The sequence below is a fragment of the Zea mays genome, chromosome 4 (genome assembly GCF_902167145.1).
Source record: "Zea mays cultivar B73 chromosome 4, Zm-B73-REFERENCE-NAM-5.0, whole genome shotgun sequence".
Classification (NCBI taxonomy): Eukaryota; Viridiplantae; Streptophyta; class Magnoliopsida; order Poales; family Poaceae; genus Zea; species Zea mays.
The window spans coordinates 5,459,744-5,477,050 of record NC_050099.1 but is presented as its reverse complement, the minus strand read 5'-3'; the positions used below and the strand labels follow the sequence as shown (position 1 = coordinate 5,477,050).

At 46.2% G+C, this 17,307-nt stretch overlaps 2 protein-coding genes and 1 pseudogene across 2 annotated transcripts; 1 reads left to right on the top strand and 2 right to left on the bottom strand.

Moving 5' to 3' along the window:
• Positions 1-4,373: 4,373 nt before the first annotated feature.
• LOC100282234 (1-acyl-sn-glycerol-3-phosphate acyltransferase PLS1) lies at positions 4,374-15,557 on the bottom strand. Its single transcript, NM_001155146.2, has 11 exons — positions 15,188-15,557; positions 14,563-14,685; positions 13,234-13,273; positions 13,059-13,132; positions 12,876-12,935; positions 7,160-7,237; positions 6,922-7,080; positions 6,195-6,320; positions 5,899-5,991; positions 5,664-5,747; positions 4,374-4,951 (listed from the first exon to the last, which is right to left on the bottom strand). The coding sequence occupies exons 1-11, from the start codon at positions 15,266-15,268 to the stop codon at positions 4,745-4,747; spliced, it is 1,125 nt and encodes a 374-aa protein (NP_001148618.2). The 5' UTR covers positions 15,269-15,557; the 3' UTR covers positions 4,374-4,744.
• LOC118476858 (uncharacterized) lies at positions 7,491-12,637 on the bottom strand. Its single transcript, XM_035967166.1, has one exon. It carries the CDS (start codon positions 11,634-11,636, stop codon positions 10,791-10,793), a length of 846 nt encoding a protein of 281 aa, XP_035823059.1. The 5' UTR covers positions 11,637-12,637; the 3' UTR covers positions 7,491-10,790.
• Positions 13,823-13,990, top strand: LOC111591478 (uncharacterized; annotated as a pseudogene).
• Positions 15,558-17,307: the final 1,750 nt, after the last annotated feature.

The window sequence follows — 17,307 nt, the reverse complement described above, 5'->3', positions numbered from 1 at the left end:
GTCGCCAGGGGACCGGGTCCGGCAGATCACCCGCAGGTACTTTTGGGCGTGCCTCTGGGCCCCTAGCCGACCCCCAACGAACGGGGCACGGACGTCCACTCGGATTACCCGCTTGCAGCTCACCGGAGACACCATGTTTGGTGCCCATCGAGGGTAACATGGCGCTCTCCCCCCCCTCCTCCTTGCGGAAAGGCGACGTAGGGGCGTATGTAAAAAAGCCGAGTCTGTCCCTGATCGTCCTCTCGCCCTGTGCGGAGGCTCGGGGGCTGCTCTCGCAAACCCGGCTCCGGCCAAACCGTTGACAGCGTCAACATACCAGCCCGAGAGCTTGGGCCCCGACCGTACACCCGGGCTACGGCCTGTTCGCATGAGGGAACAACCAGACCAGCCGAAGCATTACACAAGGCATTAAGACCTCGAAGGAGTGAAACCACTCCTCCGAGGCCTCGGGGGCTACACCCGGCGGGTGCGCTCGCGCGCACCCACCGGAACAAAATGCAACCGAGAAAGGCTGGTCCCCTTGCAAAAAAGTGCGACGAAAGCCTCCAAGCGAGTGCTAACACTCCCTTCGAGGCTCGGGGGCTACTGTCGGGGACCATAATTAGGGGTACCCTCAAGACGCCTAATTCTCAGCTGGTAACCCCCATCAGCATGAAGCTGCAAAGGCCTGATGGGTGCGATTAAGTCAGGAATCAGTCCATACAAGTGACTCGATCACGCTTCGCCCGAGCCTAGCCTCGGACAAGGGCAGCCGACCTCGAGGGACTTCCGTCTCGGCCGAGGCCCCCCTTTAACGGCGGACACATCTCCGGCTCGCCCGAGGCCTTGGCTTCGCTAAGAAGCAACCCTGACTAAATCGCTGCACCGACTGACCGAGTTGCAGGAGCATTTAACGCAAAGGTGGCCTGACACCTTTATCCTGACGCGCGCCCCCCGGTAGAGCCGAAGTGACCGCCGTCACTCCGCCGCTCCACTGACCGGTCTGACAGAAGGACAGCGCCGCCTGCGCCACTCCGACTGCAGTGCCACTCGACAGAGTGAGTCTGACAGGCAGTCAGGCCTTGCCAAAGGCGCCATAGGAAGCTCCGCTCCGCCCGACCCCAGGGCTCGGACTCGGGCAAAGACCCGGAAGACGGCGAACTCCGCTCCGCCCGACCCCAGGGCTCGGACTCGGGCTAAGACCCGGAAGACGGCGAACTCCGCTCCGCCCGACCCCAGGGCTCGGACTCGGGCTAAGACCCGGAAGACGGCGAACTCCGCTCCGCCCGACCCCAGGGCTCGGACTCGGGCAAAGACCCGGAAGACGGCGAACTCCGCTCCACCCGACCCCAGGGCTCGGACTCGGGCTAAGACCCGGAAGACGGCGAACTCCGCTCCGCCCGACCCCAGGGCTCGGACTCGGGCTAAGACCCGGAAGACGACGAACTCCGCTTCGCCCGACCCCAGGGCTCGGACTCCGCCCTGGCCTCTGCCGAACGACCTCCGCCTCGCCCAACCCAGGGGCTCGGGCTCGGCCTCGGCAACGGAAGACAGATTCGACCCCAGCTTCGGAGGAGCCCCCACGTCGCCCGGCCTCGGGCGCGGGCCCGCCACGTCAACAGGGAGCGCCATCATCACCCTACCCCGAGCCGACTCGGGCCGCAGAGAACAAGACCGGTGTCCCATCTGGCCAGCTCCGCCAGATAGGCAATGATGGCGCCCCGCGTGCCCTGTGACGACGGCGGCTCTCAGCCCCCTTACGGGAGCAGGGGGACGTCAGCAAAGACTCGACCGCTCCGACAGTTGTCCCTCCTCCAAGCTCCGTTGCTCCTCCGACAGCCACGACATCACGCCAGCAGGGTGCCAAGATCTCTCCGGCTGCCACATTGGCATGTACTTAGGGCGCTAGCTCTCCCTCCGCTAGACACGTAGCACTCCGCTACACCCCCATTGTACACCTGGATCCTCTCCTTACGCCTATAAAAGGAAGGACCAGGGCCTTCTTAGAGAAGGTTGGCCGCGCGGGACCGAGGACGGGACAGGCGCTCTCTTGGGGCCGCTCGCTTCCCTCACCCGCGTGGACTCTTGTAACCCCCCTACTGCAAGCGCACCCGACCTGGGCGCGGGACGAACACGAAGGCCGCGGGATCTCCACCTCTCTCACGCCCGTCTCCGGCCACCTCGCCTTTCCCCCCTTCGCGCTCGCCCACGCGCTCGACCCATCTGGGCTGGGGCACGCGGCACACTCACTCGTCGGCTTAGGGACCCCCCGGTCTCGAAACGCCGACAGTTAGTCTCACAATAACATTTATTATCATCTTGTAACTTTGTTTTGTCATGAAATATAGGTTAAAATGTTGCCCTTAATCTATTCTATATTTAACCACGTGTATCTTTAGGAAACCCTAACTTCATAACCGTAACTCCGAATTTAGTGATTATCGTTCCCACGATCTCGTAGCGACGCGTAGAGTATTATTACGTAGTTTGTTCTTATGTTTGGTGTGATGTTTATTTTGCCTATACCATGTTTGTTTGTATTGCTACGATTAGTAGTGAGGTCGCGAGGATCTGAAGAATCATCCTGGTACCTGGAATCTCAAGTCCCAGGCAAGTTGTGCCCTTGATCACTTCTTTTACCCACTCATGTTCTAATTAATCATAATGATCTGCATAGGTTAATTTTGATGGGACCTAATAGGTTACCCTAGTTTGTCTATCTTTATGCCTTGTTTACCACTGAACTTTTTGGGTAGTACTTGCTAGTGCTATATGTGGTTTTGGGCATTGAGATACACATTATTCATGATTATACTTTTGTTATCCGTTGTTATTTACTGTTCATGTCAAAGATCATTAATGTTAATTGGAACATAGAGCTTAACTTGAGAAACACGTGCCACCACAAGGGTTTATGGACGCCCTTGGCTGATTAATTAGGAAAGCTAGTGGAGGACTACCTTACCCGAAAGGGGCAAGGGCAGTAGGGGAGTGGTCAGTGTAGGGAGGTCCTTGGCTGATTTTGCTGCGATGGCGGTCAGGCAAGAACCCTGCATTGGAGCTTCCTATAAACTGTAGCGGGTTTTCTGAAGCTAGTGGAACTTTGTAAAGGCCTCGTAGTGTTACCCTGCCTCGCCTCCTCGGTAGAGGTGTATGAGAAGTCGCGATCCCTTGGCAGATGGGTAACATGACTTGTGGGTAAAGGGTACCACCTCTGCAGAGTGTAAAACTGGTATACTAGCCGAGCTCACGGTCATGAGCAGCTCAGGACTCTCTGATGATTAACTTATGGAACTAAATTCAATTTGTCATATGCATTGCATCGCAGGTGATGTTGTTACTTTTGTTCTACTACTTAATTGGGTTGGTATTTACTTATACTTAGTAATTGCTAATAAAATTTTGACCAACTTTAAAAGCAATGCTCAGCTCTCACCATCCTCTTTGGTAAGCCTTACACTTCACGTGAGCTCCCACCTTTGGCGAGTTCATGCACATTATTCCCCACAACTTGTTGAGCGATGAACGTATGTGAGCTCACTCTTGCTGTCTCACACCCCCCCACAGGTCAAGAACAGGTACCGTAGGATGAGGTGCATGGAGGATGCTGCGATGAGTTCGTGAGAGATCTAGGCCGTCGTCTCCCAGTCAACTTTGGGTTGCTGGACCGTTGTCTCCTTATAATGTAATTATTTATTTATTTTGTATAAAACTCCTATTATATAGTAAAGTTGTGACATTCGATCCTGTGCCATGATTCATCATATGTGTGAGATTTGGTCCCAGCACACCTGGTGATTATGTTCGCGCTCGGGTCTTGGTGCCCCAAAACCCGGGTGTGACACGCTCCAACGTGGCATGCGATATTGACATCTAGTTTGAGTAGACCGATTTTAGTCGATGATCAGCCAAGTTTGGAGATGACGTATTTTACTCAAAAGAAAACTTCTCTTAGCACATATGTTTAGAGTTGTCGACTGAATTTGATACGTCGAAATTATACCACACGAACTATCCAAGATGAGAGTTATCTACAGTGAACAGATTAATAATGCACCCTATCCCAATTCGCCCCCACAAAAATGCCTCCAATCATTTGCCGACAGCATTGCAAATCCTTCGCATCAGATGTGGATTTCTCATGTGCAGAGCCTCCAATTAGTCTCGTCATGTCGGCACGATCCGTAAGCATCTAGGGCACTGTCATCTGAAATCAGAATTTCCAATGGAAAGCGTTGCAGCAGCTGCTCCCTTTTCTCTTTTTTCTGACAGGCACAACATTACACATAGGAACCAGAAACCTTTGAGTCTTTCTGGATTCTTCTCATCTACTACTTGAATAGTGCCGCCAATATATCCTCTGCTTTTCATCACAAAACATTTCTATTGCTTTATTGAACATACTGTATCCCTTGCTTTTCATCACAGAACAGTTAGAACACAACAACATTGTGATGAGTGACAGACAAGGTGCACAACTACATGGATGAAAGATGCAAGCTTTACTGATAAATGAACTACTGAAAGGCTTCCAGAATGTCTACAGGGCAAATGTACCAACATCAAGTTCATGTCCTACAGTTCCTCTGCCCAAAAGAGGGGGGCAAAAATGAACTCCCTAAAATTCTTTCCTGCACACAAATACAAGAGGAGCAGAGCATCCTGTTTCTGTCTGGAATTTGGTGCTGTATACATTAATATGAATCGAGTCATTTTGAAAGCTGCCCATAAATAGAGCCCAGAATCACATTTCCACCCTCCGTTTTCATTCCTTCTTGACCCGGTTCCGTGCCGCCTTGGCTGAGCTCGACCGCTCAGCCTGGGAGAACATGATGAAGACGTGCATGAGCCCTGTCACGAGCGCCATCCCTGCGGCAGTGAATGCCACTCCTCTCCATGTCGATAGGAGCTGCGTCCACTTGAAGAACTCGATGGCACCAAACAACAGGAGGCACGACCAAAACAGGGTCACCTGCTCCATCAGTGGGAATAGAAAGTCAATGGCCAGAGCCCAGAAGACATATCAATACATTTATAGGATGCACATTCGGCAAAAAAAAACGGATTCATTGAGCTATGGAATGGGCAACAGATTCAACCATAAGTACCAAGGAAGAGCTCCCAGCTGCAATGCAACAACTGCCAGAGGTTTCACACGGTAGTACTCCTAATAAGGCATATAGCACCGGCACAGTGACCTCTTATGCGCTCTCATATAACCCCAAAAACATGACCACCACCCTCCCCTACAACTGGCAATTGAGTATGGGACACAAACTAATATGCGATCATTCTGATGTAAACCCATGACCTCTTCGGTTCACTCAAAACAGATGTCTTGCTTTGTATTTAGCATTTTCAATCTCGGCAAAATGGCCAGCGAAGCTGGGGAATAGATAAATTCGTAATACTGTTTGATTGGTTCTGCAAGATCATGAGTTGGCAAAATCAAGATTCTACATGACACTTGCTTGCCTTTTGTAACCTGGGTCACTGGCACAACCCTGTTTTCTAACAAGCTTTACACAAAACACCAATTTCCCATGACAGTAAGAAACTTTTTTCCTTATTGAGCAAACACAATGACCATCTACAGATTGTGAGGTTGCCACTGGCAGCGAGGCAGTGAGCCAGTGACATGCCATTGCGGACTATATAACATGCAACTGTAGTGGGGGTTTTACCAGCAATGATTTCACTGGGCGGCCGATAGGTCTAATCTCCTCATCGAAAGTGCCTGTTGCCAAATGTTTGTCCAGTAAGGCATCCTGAAATGAAAAGTGGGGCAAGTAGTATTTTAAGAAAATTTTTGGCAAATTCTACTTAAAAAATAATTGATCAAACTATATAAGCAGCATTTTACTTTTCAACAAGATCCAATTAGAACACGTCTAAAAATAGCATTATATAGTTCAGTACCTTTGCCACAAAAATGTCTTTACACCATTTTGAAACGTCATCATCTGATTTTGGCATCTCACTCATTGCATGACGTTTCATGCGGACATGTATCTAGAGAGAAAAAAGTAGTAAATTAGTTGACCTAACAATAAGTGGTTGGGCACTGAAATTCCATGCCATATTTTATCTGTAGCCAATTTGATTTAAAGCACTTTAGTAGTAGTGAAAAATTCATTTCATTTCAGTGTTCAGTTGATGCAAGTATATTTCTGTTTTGGTCTACCTTGAGTTATTCATGAAGTTAGCAAACTTACCACTGATGATTGCCCTTTCAAAATCCGCAGCATTGTTGGTTGAGGGGAATCTTTAGGAACTATTACAGTTGTATCGTAAATGGCTGGAACAAAATCTCGCATAATACTTACGGCAGATACAAATCCCTGGAGTTTTATTTACAGGAGGTATTAGTACATAACTTTATTGTTAAAACATGTGAAAATGACATCAGAAATACATAAGATTAAATCTATGATAACAATGATACTTCCTCAGTAGCCATTTTATACAAAAATGTCACTAACAGACCACTGAGGCATTACATAAAATCATCTCCTACTCTGAAATGTCATGTTAGAACCTCATGCTTAGTGATTTAGGTTTATGATTGTTACTGTGTCAACAGGGTACAAGAAGAGAAGCCTACAGTTTTCCTTTCAAGTTTGCATATATAAGAAAATGGAAACATTTTCCCCCATATGTCATTACTTCTACGTTAAGGCATGCACATATATGATGCAGAAAACTGCTGGCAGTTAGTCACTTCATACAAATCATTACGAATATTATGCTCAACAGGTGAATTTTGTGATTGAACTAAGACAGTAACGAAAACTCATGTGAAAAGCATAGTTTTTGGGGTATGCCCAGTTAAAATTAGAAACATATATCTCATGTAGGCTAAATCAGTAAAACAGAAGTTTAGCATAGGAAAAGATACTGAACATTTGAAATGTCAGAATCATGTGAGGGAACAGCAAGTACCTTGGTACGTGGAATAAGTACATTTCTAGGAGCTGGTAAGCCCTGGGAAGCCGCATACTCCTGAGCTGCGAGAAGCTTTGCTGGAGTAAAGCGAGTACCCTCAACAAAAAGAGCTAGCCAAAATGGTCTAGGGAAGTCTTTCAACCTTTGGAGACCCCACTGTATGCAAAATTAAAAAGCTCACTATGTGAAAAAAAGGAAAACTAGGATGCCCAATATAGGTAAGGTGGAGAGTTACCTTTAGTGTCTTTTCATCCTTGGCCCAGCTCCTCTCCAAAAAGAGGTACTCTGCAAACCACATTGACCAGCCAATGACCTGCAAAAGTAAGCAAAAACAGTTTATAGAATGCCAAATCATGTGCCAGAACATCTACTACAGAAGTCAGAAGAAAGGGTAATAGTTAACACAGGCTCTATCAATTCAAGCAGGACCTTTTTTCTCACAATGCAGGAGAGCTGCGTGTCATTTCATTTATAAGAGAGAAATGTACAAAGAAGAGGCTAAAGAAGCTCCTCCCAAACACACTCAGCACACACTGCAAACTGGCATGTTAGCTTTTAGCTGCTACTGTGACTAACCTTGATTAGGCGAGATGATTACCCACGTGGGTACTGTAGCATATATATAGGCAGACAATAATATGGGCCTTAATGGGCCTTAACACCCCCTGTCAAACTCAAGGCGGAAGTGGAGGATTTGAAGCATTGAGTTTGATTAGATGAAACTGATGTTGTGCCCTAGTTTGTGCTTTTGTGAAGAAATCCGCAAGCTGTAATTCTGAGGGCACATATTGAAGAGCAATGGTCTTCTGATGACAATGAGATCTAGTAAATGAGACATCAACACCAATGTGTTTTGTGAGTTCACACTTCACTGGATCATGACAAATTTGTATAGCTCCAGTGTTGTCACAGTGAAGAAGTGTAGGCGAGTCACAAGAAACGCCTAGATCAGCCAAGAGCCAACGAATCCAGATAATCTCAGCAGTAGTAGTAGCCAGGGCTCGAAGTTCTGCTTCAGTACTAGATCTAGATACTGCGGCTTGCTTCTTGGATTTCCAAGCAACAGGGGATGATCCAAGAAGAATACAGTAACCAGTGGTGGAACGACGATCTGTAGGATCACTGGCCCAGGTAGCATCAGAGTAAGCATGAAGCTGAAGTGGGGAGTTTGAGTCATAAAATAAACATTGTGTTTTTGTCCCCCTTAAATATCTAAGTACACGAAGTAAGTGCCCATAATGAACTGATGTAGGAGCAGAGACAAACTGACTCAAGATGTGAACCGCATGAGCAATATCTGGCCTAGTGACAGTAAGATAAACTAAGCTGCCAACAAGATGTCTATATCGAGATGGATCCTCTAACGGTGTCCCATCAGTCGGACGAAGAGATAAGTGAAGATCCATAGGCGTGGCAACAGTGCGAGTATCAGTAAGACCAGAACGATCAAGAAGGTCTTGTATGTACTTGGCCTGAGAAAGATAAGTACCATTTTGAGTCTGCAAAACCTCAATACCCAAGAAATAACTGAGGGCCCCCAAGTCAGACATTTGAAATTCCTTACTCAGATACGCCTTCACATGAGCAATATGTTCTGGATCATCTCCTGTAATCAACATGTCATCAACATATAGTAATAGCAACGTGCGTCCTCGCGAAGAAACATGAATGAACAATGCAGGATCATGATCACTAGAATAGAAACCACAAGCCTTGATGACAGAAACAAATCTCTCAAACCAAGCACGAGGAGCTTGTTTGAGACCATACAAGGCTCGACGGAGACGACATACATGCCCTGATGGAACCTCTATCCCAGGAGGTGGATGCATATAGACTACCTCATGTAGATCACCATGAAGAAAAGCATTTTTGACATCCATCTGAGAGATAGTCCAAGAAGATGAGGCTGCAACAGCAAGTAAAGCTCGGACAGTAGTCAGATGGGCCACAGGTGCAAAAGTCTCATCATAGTCAATACCCTGAGTCTGTTGAAAACCTCTAGCCACAAGACGAGCTTTATATCGCTCAATAGACCCATCAGATTTGGTTTTAACCTTGAAGACCCATTTGCACGTGATAGGTACAACACCAGCAGGTAACGGAACAACATCCCATGTACATGTGCGATGAAGAGCATTTAATTCATCAGTCATAGCAAGCTGCCACTCAGGTATACCAAAAGCCTCTTTATAAGATGATGGTTCAGCAATGACTGCACCAGCACGGGGAAACCCATAACGTTCTAGAGCTGCAATATTGCCACGGTCACGAAGATGATACCCCTGATTAAAAACAACATGAGAGTCATCATTGTTAGTACAAGTATCAGTAACAGGGTCATCATCAGGACTGGCCGTGGGAGTAGAGCGAGGATGACGAATGTAAGTCTGAGTGACAGGTGGTTTGGAAGCGTAAGACTGAGATGGTGTGGAAGTGGAAGGTGGTGTGATGGAAATAAGAACATCTGGGGTAGAAACAGTAGGTGGTGATACTGATGAAGTTTCAGAAATGGGAGGAAGGCTCATGAAGGAGGTAGACTCTGTGGAATAAAAAGAAGAATGAGTGGAAGAGTTGTAAAAGAAGGGTCGGTTTTCATTAAAGCTCACATCTCGAGAAATACGCATGCGACGAGAAGATGCATCATAACACCGATAACCTTTATGTTCAGGGCTGTATCCAAGAAAAACACACTCAACAGATTGAGCAGTCAATTTAGTACGTTCACGAGGTGATAATAGGACATAACACGTACATCCAAAAACTCGAAGGTGGTCATATCGTGGAGGAGTTCCGAAAAGAACTTCACCAGGTGTTTTGCCAGAGAGTTTGGATGACGGTTGTCTATTGATTAGGTAAACCGCAGTAGAAACTGCTTCACCCCAAAAGTGTGAAGGGACAAAAGAAGATATCAACAAAGTGCGAGCAGTTTCTATAATGTGACGGTGTTTGCGTTCAGCCACACCGTTCTGTGCATGAGCACCAGGGCAAGAAAGCTGAGCAAGAGTACCCTCTGAAGTCAAAAACTGGCGAAAATTATCAGATAAATATTCACCACCAGAATCAGAACGAAAGGTTTTAATATGAGTGGAAAATTGAGTGTGAATCATGCGAGCAAAGGTTTTATAAATAGAAATCAGCTCAGAGCGGCGTTTCATGAAATAAATCCAAGTGTAGCGAGAATGATCATCAATGAAAATGACATAGTATTTATATCCACCTTTTGACACAAAAGGTGCAGGACCCCAAATATCAGAGTGAACCAAATCAAAGGGTTCAACAGAATGAGAATCACTAGTAAAATATGGAAGTTGTATTTGTTTTCCAAGATGACAACCCTTACAATGAAAATCAGACTCAACCGAAGTATGACCTAAGCAACCTGACTTTATTAGAGTAGACAATCTAGATCCACACAAATGACCTAGACGATGATGCCACTGGGCAAAAGACGCAACAGAAGCAAGGGTAGCTGGAAGCACATGCGCTGGAGATGTAGCCAAGGAAGGAAGCCGCAAAGAGTCCAAGATGTAGAGGCGAGGAGCGGCTTTACGGCGACGGCCAGTCCCAATCACTTCCCCTGTGCGAAGGTCCTGTACAAAACAAGATGAGTCATCAAACCCGACAAAGCAATTATGATCCGTAATTTGACCTACTGAAAGAAGGTCCATAGATAGCTCAGGAACAAAGAAAATATTAGGTACTGTAAAGTGTGAATCAGAAAGAGAGCCCTTATGAGTAATGTGGCATACAGTACCATCAGCTGTCTGCACTGAAGCACCATCTGTGACTGGTGTAGTAGAAGCCAACTTTGATTGATCAGATGTGGCATGAAAGGAGGCTCCTGAATCAAGTACCCAGGCCGACTATGAAGTACAAGCGGACGAAGTGGCAGCAACAGCAACTGAGCCTCTAGTAGATGGTCCTGGACCACGACCACGAGCAGCACGTCGTGCACGGAAATCAGTCAAGTTCTCAGGAAACTTGACAAAACAAAGCTCAGATCGATGATTGGTCTTGCCACAATGATCACAAGGCTTAAAAATATTCTTAGGTTTCTGGGCAGCAGCCAACACACTGTGAGGATTACCACCAGTAGAGGACAGAGAATTAAGACGAGTCTCTTCAGCAAGTAAATCAGACAACGCCTTAGCCATAGTGAGAGTGTCAGAGCCCTGAAGTAAACGAGCACGAAGGGAATCAAACTCAGCCCGAACACCCATAACAAATCTGTAAGTGAAGAACTTCTCAATAAACTTATGAGCCGGACATGGATCAGTAGTACAAGCAGGCACCATTGATGTCAAAGCACTCATCAGGCGATCAAAGGCTGAGTAGTACTCATCAATACTCATATCATTTTGCTCAATAACATGTGTCTGCTGCATGAGGGTGTGTAATAAAGCACCACTGTCCTGAACAAAACGCTCCTTCAAATGAGACCAGATGGCTTTAGCAGTTTTGAATTTAGATAAACTCATAATCATAGACGGTTTGACGCTGTTCACCATAGCAGCCATCACTTTACCATCATTAAGCTGCCATGTTTTGATATCAGCAGCATTGCGACGATCATCAGCAAGAACGGGTGCCGCATCAGTCAAATGAAAGAGTAATCCATGTCCCCGAAGTGCAGTCTCAACACAGAAAGCCCACTCCGGATAATTTTGACCATCAAGAGTGATATTGACCACAATAGCATTTGTCGTCATATTGAATTGAATCAAAATCAAGGAGAATAGGAAACCTGAGACCAAAGACCTAGGAGCAGCGACGTCGCAGATCCGCGGTCGGTGCAGATTTCCGGTGGGAGCAGCGGATCTGCAGCCCTGCGTGCAACGACAGCAGACGGGGATCCGCGGAACTTGTCACAGGCAGTAGAACGGCGCAGGCAGAGATAGAAATCCGCCCCTGGCGCACTGCCCCTGGCAGCAGAGGGAGCCCTGCCCCTGGCGCACTGCCCCTGGCAGCAGAGGGAGCAGCCCTGCCCCTGGCGCACTGCCCCTGGCAGTGGAAGACGCCCTGCCCCTTGGATTAGCGCGGACGACGGACACCCCTGGCGCGGACAGCCAGGCGGCGGATCCAGGCGGCGGACGGCGCTGAGATGGGGGAGATCCGCCCTGGCGGCGGCGGATCCTGGCGGCGAACACCCCTGGCGGCGGACAGCCAGGCGGCGGATCCAGGCGGCGGAAGGCCGCACGCCCCTGGCGGCGAACAGGGAAGGTGGCCGGATCTCCTGGCGGCGGATCGAGGACGGGGACAGCGATGGCGGACAGGATGCTGGCCGCGATTGGCAGCACAGCGACGGCGCGACGGCGCCCAAAAAAGTGGATCAGGGCCGGATTTAGACTAAACCCTAACCCTAACCTCCTCTGATACCATGTGACTAACCTTGATTAGGCGAGATGATTACCCACGTGGGTACTGTAGCATATATATAGGCAGACAATAATATGGGCCTTAATGGGCCTTAACAGCTACCACAGAAAAGCTCCACATAACTGAAACTAATCATGGAAATTCATTTTGTTTTCATTACCAACAGAAAATCATACTTGTCGCGGTCTTTGCTCTGTCATTCTATTTCCAGATCTACCTATCACTCCATATTGGGCAACTTTCTGAGAAGGTGCTCAAAGCATGGTGATGGTAAGACTTCCCAAGTGTGAGGCTACCAATCAGGGCTCGAACCCCCATGTTCTTACGAAAAAGCCCCCTCACTGTGTGTTGCTGCCCCATGATCGTCGTGCTATTGCTAAAGCCCTCAATTATTATAGTGAGAACATGACAAAGCAATGTAGCATTATAATTTTTTGAAACTAGATAAACAAGTCTCTACTCCAAAATATATTTGTTTATGTTGCTTAATTATGCTGCAAATAGAACTCCAATGTGCATATGAATTGTAAAACTACATGTTACAGAAATATACATATGAACTAATAACTCACTGGAAGGAACTTGGATGACTTCTTCATGACAGCGAGCGTACTTCCAAGGCACCCTGAGCGCTGAACACATGGACCAGAAAACAAGAGTCTCATATTATTTATCAGCTAATACAAATAAATCTAAACAGTATGAACTGTGAGCAAAGTAAATCTCTAACAACTATACAGAAGATGGGAGATAACCTGGGCCAATATCCATCCAATAAGCCAATCAATATCACTTCGATGATTTGATATGACGAGTGCATGCTCTTTACCTGTGAAATTATTCAGATAAGCTTGTAATCCAATCTTTTTTTCCTTAAGCTTGCATGAAGGTGAATGCAAACAATGGAAATATTAATGGAGGGCTCCTTACCCATTGATCGGTAAGTTTCCTCATCCGCATGTAGTTGTACCTGCAGAGCATAAGCTGAAGTTATTCTGGGATCAGGAAGGAAAAAATCAATGCTTGCTTCATAAACATCTCTACTAATATAAAACGGAAGTTTCTCCCTTGGTACGTCCACTCGATGCAACCGCTCCCCTCCTCCACGCGCGTTGCCAAAGTTTCTCACATGCTCAGCAAAATATCACGAAATATCAAAAAGGCACCCCCACTGGGATTCGAACTATGGTCTCTAGGAACAAAGCACTAGTCTCTAACCACTGCAGCTCATGTTGGTTTATGTTATACACAGAAACTGTATATCTCTACTCCTTTAAAGCACGAGTTTCGTGTGTCGTGCGTCACGCGCGAAGCGCGTAGAGTAAATATGTTTTTCTCCTCACGTCTCGCCTCACAACCAGGTTGTTACCTCCCAGATAGGCTATAAGAAAACACTCAAGCCCAACATGACACGAAACCATACACAACGCAACGCTCCCAGAAAGTACCACCTCGTTAGCTGAAGGGGGATGAGCGACCGAGCAAACTATACAAAAGGGGTTGGTCTCCTTTTTAACTCATATCTTTCTTAGCCTTTTGGCTAATATAAAGTGCAGTATATGCAATTTAATATCTGGTTGTGGGCCATATGTTCACTTTAATTTTAAGTTTATTTTTTGTAATCCATCACACTAGCTTGGATCCATCACCCTGGCTTGTCACTCGACCCTCGGGTGTCGTACAACTGTTGCACTATACCATCAAATATGATTGGTGTACCGCACAACACACGAGCATTGTACTAGTGATATATAGAAACCATAGCAATGCACGGGCAACTAGCTAGTCACTCAAACATTAAAGTTTTTACGTTAAGTGCTTAGGAAGTATGTTAATTTAGATCTACTGATAAAAGGTAGAAAAATTATCATCGGTCTGCAATTCAATTGATGCACATTCGAGCCATTTATGTGTAAATGTTACTCATCAGAATTTGTTTTTTTTTCGTAGTTGATCTAGTTTACTGCCACTATTCATCGAGAGAAAAAATAACAGATTCAATTAGGGTGCAGCACTGAAATCAGCTATTTAACTCAGCTTGTTCATTAGTACTATGGAGAACATTTCAAAATGCATCATATGAGTATATGACACTACAAGAAAGGTTGAATATAGAAACCAACAGAATGCTGCAACTTCCAGGCACAAATGCAGTTTTGATTTCTGATACCGAAGGAGAATATGTCACAAGTCAATCTGTCTACTAGAACTGAAATGCGAAAATAAAATTGCTTTGCTGCTGGTCATATCTGCTTGTACCTTAACGCCTGCCCACCAGTCCACCACCCAGACAAGCTGGAGCCACAGCAGCTCGGCCAAGAACCTGTTGATCCGGCGATACAAGCTCTTGGAAAAGGGCCTTATTGTCACAAATAGGATGGCCTGAAATTTCCACGCGCAGTACAAACGGATCAAGGAAAGCTTAATAAGATTCGGAATCGGAAGTTATACTGGTGTAGTGCGCCGTTCCTGACCGTATTCAAATGGAAGTGGTAAATTACTCCATCTTTATTTACAAGAGCGGTTAATTATTACGAAAATTTAACAAATCGGCATGAGACTTTCCATCAAAAAAAAGACACGTCTTTGAGTAAAATACGCCTGGAACCATCGGGCCAAAAGAAATCACATCACAGAGGGGAACCGTGACAGTCTGAGTTTATAAGAAGATCGAAACACACATCAGCTGGAATGCCCCTACAACGCGCGACCGTCAGCATCGAGCGACCAAACTAAAATGTCCGGGGTGAGGGCGACGTCTTGGAAGGAAACAAAATAGAATATCTTGCATGCTCAGCCGCCGCATCGGGTCACCTCGATCGCCCAAAATGGGAAACAAATCGAGCTGGGCCCCGGCGGGCAGGGAGGGGGAGGGGGGGATTACCTGGATGGTGTTGACGATGAGGCCGGACAGGAGGAAGAGGAGGCCGAGCGGGAGCACGACGAGCACGAGCGGGATCGCCATGGCCGCCGCTTCCGATCTCGGAGGGGTCAGACGGGAGATGGCAGTGGAAAAGCTCCCCGCGGCGTTCCTTCTCCGGCGATAGGCTGCTGTGGGCGGTGGCGGGCGCCTCCGCCGGCGACGAGGACGGGGCGCGCGCGGCGGATTCGGAGTTTTTTATTATTATTATTATACTCCGTAATTATTATTGCAGGGAGGTCGGGGTGGCGGTGGATGGATGCGCGCTGGGAAAAGGAGGAAGGAGGTGGTGGAGTGAAGCGATGGGTGTGGCTGTGGCGTGCCACGTCGGACAACTCATTTTCTGTGTTTTGGATGAATATGAAATGTACTAATGATTTTCCCCCCTAGTCTAGAATAAAATTGTGATGCACTTAGAGCATCTCTAACAACGTGACCTATAAAAATGCCTTATAATTTAAAAATAAGTAAATTTTATAAAATTTAGGGCACCAACAAAACACCCCTCTCCGACAGTAAAGCCCTAAATCTAGATTATAGGGCAGTCCACTACGGTGTAGTATATTTGAGGCACTTGAGAGGGTGCCCTATAGTTTTTGACAAAATTTGTTGAATTGAGGCACTGTTGGAATGGTTTTTCCTGTGTAGAGCCCTATATTTCAATTTGAGGCATTAGTTTAAGGCATTGTTGGAGATGCTCTTAATAGCATCTGACTTAAAATATTATCTAAAAAATAAAATAGTATATTATTTAAAATGTTTAGGGCACTTAAAAATGAATTGCTCTCCAACAATTAGACCCTAAATCATGCATTTTAGGAAATAAATTACATTATCGAGAAAGAAAATGTTGAAAACGACATAGAAAATAAGAATACCTCACTAGTCTGAGGTGCGGTATATTTGGATCTATTAAAAATATAAAATAGAACATTGTTGGAGCTGTTTTTTATGAGCTGGACTTTATTATATTTTAAAATAGTATACTTTACTGTTGGAGATGTTGTGTCATATTTTACTGTTGGAGATGTTGTGTCACACTTTATTATAATTTTAAAAGGCGATAGAGAGAGAGTACGGGCAGAGGCACAGATCCAATGGATGATTGGTCAGGGAATGGAGGTGGTGGCTCGGACAGGTGAGTGTTGAATTGCCTTCTTCATTTGCGCATGAATTCGGTGGCTATTTGTTGGTGAGCCATATCTACAACAACTAGTAACTGTCGCCCGCGCAGCACAGGTTATTCTTACAGCACAGCAAAGAAGGGTTATGAATGAACCACATTAATTAGCCAACGACTAGGAGCTTTTGTGTAACTTGGTTTGTTTTCTCCATTACCTTCTTTGTCAGCGGTTTGACACCCTATTTTACTACTTCCTACTAGGAATAGGATACCTGGGCATTGGTTATATGTTTCCCTCCAAAGAAATTAGCAAAAACAATCGAATTTCGTTAAGGAATTAAAAACATTTTAGAAATCCAGAGTCGTTCTCTGTAACATGACTCTTTGTGTATATATTTTTTTTTCTTTGTTACATTCTTTGTGCCTTGATCTGTACTGTACAAGCTATTCGTTGTGTATATTCAATCGAAATCAGTAAGGGCATTTCCTCCCGTCTCCCATCAAATATTTATGTTTCAAAGGAAGTGAAATGTTGTGCGTCCAACAGAGTGGATATGGATGAGTGAAAGGCGCTCAGAGTAATTTCTAGAGGAAGTTCTGAAACTTCTTTCACTTTCCTTGAAAATTGGTCAAGTGAATTGAACTGGGTGACGGGCTAAATTCAATTTCATCTTTGGCAGACCCTCAGGGACTCCAGCCCGCGCGTCGCTTTAGCTCGCGAACTCGCCTCGCATCCGGTAGGGTTTGCGTTGCCACGGATAAAGTAGGGCCCGGGACGGACATGACGATGGTGATGACGAGAGGAAGGAGGCATGATGAGGGTGAGAGAGGCAGGGACGGAGATGCCAACGGATGAAGAGGCGTATTCTTTTTTTTTTTGTCGCCCGTTCGCCTTCGTCTCGAACTTTCGCGTCTTTGGAGCTGACGAAAGAACTGACACTGAATTGTGTCCGTTAAATAG